This window comes from Saccostrea cucullata, unplaced genomic scaffold (assembly GCF_032062105.1).
Source record: "Saccostrea cucullata isolate Sc308-1 unplaced genomic scaffold, CSIRO_AGI_Scuc_v1 ctg1117, whole genome shotgun sequence".
In the NCBI taxonomy this organism is placed as follows: domain Eukaryota; kingdom Metazoa; phylum Mollusca; class Bivalvia; order Ostreida; family Ostreidae; genus Saccostrea; species Saccostrea cuccullata.
The window spans coordinates 49,710-55,264 of NW_026929847.1; the positions used below are offsets into that span (position 1 = coordinate 49,710).

At 35.4% G+C, this 5,555-nt stretch overlaps 1 protein-coding gene across 1 annotated transcript; it reads right to left on the bottom strand.

The window, feature by feature from the left end:
- Nucleotides 1-1,281: 1,281 nt before the first annotated feature.
- Nucleotides 1,282-2,997, bottom strand: LOC134282315 (uncharacterized). The gene is made up of 2 exons (XM_062764719.1): nt 2,593-2,997; nt 1,282-2,247 (listed from the first exon to the last, which is right to left on the bottom strand). The coding sequence occupies exons 1-2, from the start codon at nt 2,995-2,997 to the stop codon at nt 1,282-1,284; spliced, it is 1,371 nt and encodes a 456-aa protein (XP_062620703.1).
- Nucleotides 2,998-5,555: the final 2,558 nt, after the last annotated feature.

Sequence of the window (5,555 nt, forward strand, 5' to 3'; positions counted from 1 at the left end):
ATTCAAATCAAGCTAGTTCATTGCCTTATGAGACGACTTCAAAGGGTTGAGAGGTGATTAAAATATATAGATTGGTTTAATAATATGTTTAAAATGAATGAATGAAAAATTGATTCAATGTTTTTCTTTTGTTTCACGTTCTTTTTCTGAATTACCCCATAGGAATTCGTGGTCTGCGCAAAACCCCAATGGTATGTTTTCAGTACGGTCCGATGAATCGTTACCTATGAGATGAGTTGCTCTAAAATGCGATGGTCTGACATATCAAAGTCCGATGGTGTGAAGAAACGTTTATGACGTCTCAACAATCCGACATCAATCCTTGACATTGTTCTTCTAAATTCAAAAGTCATCATTTCTGAAATCGTCCTCGCACTCAGTTTTATTGATTTTGCTTATTGCTGGCACCTTCCAGATATATTAGGTTTAATTCTCGTACACCACTCGACCCATAGGCGTCGTAAGCAAACTGAAAGTGGGAGAGGGGTAATTGAAAGTTGTTAAAAAGGTAGACCCTAATTTTCAATGCCTATGTTATGTATACATATATTTGTAAAAAAGTTTTTTCAACCCCCAATCCCCCCGGTTCCGACCCCTGAGCGACCGATTAGTGTTAGTTCTTCCTTCACACCAACCAGAGGGTTAGTCCCTGCACACTATTCGAGTAAGTAGCGTTAGTCTCGCATCCATCCAAGATATCTAGTTTATAGTTGTTACACACTTTTCGAAAGATAAGTGTTATTTTCGAAACCATCCGAGAGATTAGGGTTAGTTTTAACATTAAGATTTTTTTTACGAATTTGGCAGGTCGAGGCATTGTAGTGTGGCGCAGTAGCACTATGACGTCATAAATGTTAATTGTTTGCACCCTCAGGCTCATAACATTGGGGTTTGGCAAGACCATTGTACTTTGGCATGACCATCAGACTTTGGAGACCCATCGCACTTTGGAGTCCTACATATATATAACGCTACTGTGATGCAACTAATTTTGTATTCTCTTTACCATATTTACCAAGTGAAATATTCTTGTAAAAATGAAAATGATCCTATCCTGAAGAGAAACTTTAGATACATACTGATAGGTTTCTGTTTCATATTAACTTTTATACACACTATCCTTGAGTAATGAAGTTAAATATTTAAAATGACAAATTTTAATTGCAAGCATGCACAAAAATATCAATTTGATTACTTAAATATATCATTAATGTTTGTAGTTCCAACGGCAGATGAGGTGATTTCCAGCGACGCAATATTTGTAGTCTGTTTCAAATGGGATCACTTCTGATACTTTATTTTCTTCACCTGTCTATTTCTATTTTGAGCAATAAACAAATTGTCATTTGAATCTATACACAGTCCAAAGGGTTCACTCAGTCCACAGTCTATGTAACGGAGGAACTGTCCATCCTGGTCTATGATGTGGATACAGTCATTGTGATAATCAGCGGTAAGGATGTGACTCTGACTGTCTGTGGTGATTCCATGTGGACAGAATGGTTTGTTCCTTGGAGCAGGAGTATGTCCAGTGTAACTGAATCGCAGTTTCCCAGCCTGATTGACCACCACTACTCCTTTAACTCCCTGATCAGACACGCAGATATTTAGGTTCCTGTTCTCAGTTATGTGTCTAGTAAAACAGCCAGTTGAATAGAGAGGATTCCCTTTATCATCAAATTGAATGGTTTGCTTCTCTGTGGAGCCAGAGTAACAGACAACTTTTGTTTGTTTGTCATCATCAGTGCTCATGATAAGCAGGAGGTCACCAGAAGAGGTACTACAGACAGTGCGAGGTCTCCAGTTCTGTAGTCTGATCACCTCCTCTATCTTCTCATTCTTCACAATGTTCACAGTTCCATCTTTGTTATCAGTATAAACTAGATTTCCACTTTTTGTCACTGCTATGTCCCCTGCCAAAATCCCTGACTTGGTTCTGATTGACTTTAGTAGTGATCCCTGATTGATACTGTAGAGTTTCATGGTGTTCTCATTTCCATGTGTCCAGATTTCTTCGTCACTCAGACAGGCCACATTGCATAGGTAATCTTTAAATCGAGTATATATTGTGGTGACAATCTCTGGTTGATCAAGCAGCTGTTTGACAGGAGGAGAGGATCCAGCTTCTGTTAACTTCTCTTGTAAAGGAGATAAGGTAGCTCCGAACAATCCCTGTGCTGTTTTTATATTGTCACCTTGGGTATTAGGTGATATTGTTGTTGCGACTATTTTTCCAAAAATATGCTCCTGTACGGAGAATGGTAAAAATTGTGGCATGGTAGTGTTTAATTTAGGGGGAAGTATCCTGTATTTGTTAAAGTCTAATTGGAAGTTTAACAATTTGAAAATATCTGTAGAATCTATCAACTTTTGCATAGAAATAATATCTTCATTTAATTTAGAGGTGCACGTATGTACATTTGACAAATGTGATTTAAGAATTTCATTATGTTTGTGTTTCATCTCTTCAACTTCAGCTCTCAGTTTCTTGACAAGTTTGTCAATTTCTCTGTGCCAGTCCTCTCCATGTTTTGTTATGGCTATTAAGAGTTCCTCATGTTGCACATTTAGTTGGCTCATTGTGTTTTGTACATCAGAGGCAATGTCCAGGTACGCTTGATGGATGGATCCCTCCAATTCATTAATTTCTGTTTGGATTTCTGCTTTCTTTTTGGCAAGAATGCGATTTATTAAGTGGACATTATGTTCTTTGTGTTTTCTGGAGGCAATACAAGCGGAGCAAACCGGAATATCGCATTCCTTGCAGTGCAACTCACAGCTGTAATCTGAGTGAAGTTCACATCGAGGGTAGAGGAGAGTAGATTCCCTGTCCTGAAATTTGACGACTTTGTGATCTTTATATTCACCTGTTGAGATGTGTTCTCCCACACAGACCTTACACAGGTTGACAAGGCATATATCGCAGTGCATCTGTACCTTAGCGGTCTCACACATGTCACATCGCATCACATCCTTGCCAATGGTAAGGGGGTCCATGGTTTGGAATTTTTACACTAAAGTGAATACAGTACACCAGGTTACAGTTGATATCTAGTTTTTAAAAAAAGTTGTACTTTTGCATTACAGACTTCACTGTTGCATTGCTGATAGGAAATCAGACCAAAGACACTTATATCAGTGATTGTGACTTTAAAAAATATTAGTTTATGTTTAATTTGAGATCTATAAATAAGAAATCTTTGTAAATGTGCTCTAAAAATATTTAATTAAAAAGTTGAAGAACTCATTGGGTATGAATGATACATTGTACGTTTCCCAACACCTTTGTGCCTGATAAGTTTGTAATTTAACAATAAAATCTTATTTAGTATCTTAATAGTGAAACGAGTGGAGGGGGTGTCATATTAATTCAGTAAGATGTAACGGGTGACATTTTTTGGGGAGGCATATCGACTGTTTAACAAAAAAATTATAGTTACTGTTTGTGTAAATTTTTGGAAAAAATAGATATGACGAAAAAATGTATAAAATATCAATTTTGTGAAATAGTACAGTCATTTACCTTTTTAGTAATGGCTACCGCGTGTCCTTGTTATACTCTGATCACGTATCAAACTGGTTTTCTACCTGGTGTTTATACATCAACAACTGGAAGCTAAGGACATTTAAATATTCTGCAGACTGTGTGTCCTATACTGTCACCCCCTGTTTCATCGCATTACAAAATACCGGTAGAGTGTTCAATAGCTTGCTGAATAGCTAAATAAGGAACTGTAAATTCACATATTTTCGTGGGGTCAAATTTTCGTGGTAATAGTAAAAACCCTTGGTTCGCGGAGATTTGAATTCGTGGATGTAGAATTGTTGAGAAGGTGTGCATGTAACATATTATATTTCGTGGTAGACTTGAATTCGTGTCTCTTTATACCACGAAAATAACGAAAATTTAACCCCACAAAAATTTGTGATTTTGTAGTATTCAATTTGGTTTGATTTAAACATAATTTATTGAAACATAATCAATATGATTGGACACAAGTTATGCCAACTCAGAATGCCCTCTTCAACACACAAAAAAAAAAAAACATTTATATACACGTGATAAACAACAAACAAATCTACAAGACAAAAAAGAAGAAACGTGAGCAGAGAGTAAGAAAGGAAGGGAGTAAGAGTGGAAGGAAAGATGAAAGAAGGAAGGTGATGTAAATGATGCAGAATGATAAAGCTGGTTGTTCAAAAAATCTTTTAGAATTTTTAATATACATTGTACTTAGGTACAGCTTTAACAACATTGATAATATTTTGTTGACCCAAGTTTGGGTCCCCCATAGGGATTTTGACAATTTCTATTTCTCTATATATACTCCTTATTTTTCATATTATGAAATAATTCTGTTCTTATTTCAGTATAATTTTTACAATAGAGGAAGAAATGCTCAGTGTTTTTATTGATATATCCATAAGAACACTGGGCACTGTCTGAAAGTCTAAACTTATACAGATCTGACTTTAGAAGGCTTACATAATATCTCATTCTGGTTAAATTTGAATTTGTTACTTTTGGGGGGATTCACCTTTAAGGCCGGTATACACGATGAGATTTGTAGTATAATGCAAGTATTTTAATACTTTTGTATTATTATATTTTCTTGTACACACGCTAATACATATCTTATAAGATTGTAAATAAACTATTATTCCCACGTGTTTTCTCCTGCCAGATTTCTCTCTCTGTCAGAATAATAAAAACGATAATAATAAGCTCTGCTTCTAGCATCTTTTTTTTGTGGTAGGTACAGCTTGAAATATTTCACAAGTCCTCTTCCTCTTCCTATAAAACCACGAGTTTTTCGATATCTTTACTCGAAAAGTCGGCCATTATCATTTACCGTGTGCTTTATTTAGTAATGATATAAATAGGATGATCCCCAATGTGAGTACATTTAATTGGTTGACTGTGAAAGGTGAGTTAAGACTTGTATTAGGAAAAAGAGCATTGCTCTATTCTTAATACAGTTTTATAAGATTCGAAAAATCTTATGATACACTGTATTAAGGGGGATGTACAAGCCATATTGGATCTAGTCTAGTGTGAAATAAGAAATACCAAGAATGCGCTTAATACTCTACTAAACTAGCCCAAAGTTACTCAAAGTGCTAATGCACTAATTACATACTGTTAGAGACCAAAATTAGTAAATAATTATGTTTATTTTGTTTTAATTAGGAGGAAATTAATCATGTTAGAACTGCGCAGCTACAGCATTCACGAGATGAAAAATGCTTTGAAAATGGTGTTAGTTTGATTCATTGATAATATGGCTACAACCATTTGTTTCGCTTTTTTCTTGTCATTATCCATAATTCTTGAAAATTTGATTTTTCATATGGGTGTCTTCTTGAGGCCATGTGTTTATTTCGTCCGCCATTCCTCTGTCACACAGAGTTCGAATAACATTGATTTTAGAATAAATGCGACCCTAATAACATCAAGACAAGAAATTACTAAGTTATAATCATTAGGTAATATTACTTACTACTTTTATTTGTTGCATCGCTTCGTCTGATTAATGAAAAAACGCGATTTTAAC

Excerpts from the sequence above, each read along its gene's own strand:
- LOC134282315 (XM_062764719.1), bottom strand. The coding sequence starts at position 2,997 with ATGGACCCCCTTACCATTGGCAAGGATGTGATGCGATGTGACATGTGT. Across the intron at positions 2,248-2,592 it reads ACCTGGACATTGCCTCTGAT|GAGCATATTTTTGGAAAAAT; the intron begins GTACAAAACACA and ends TTCTCCGTACAG.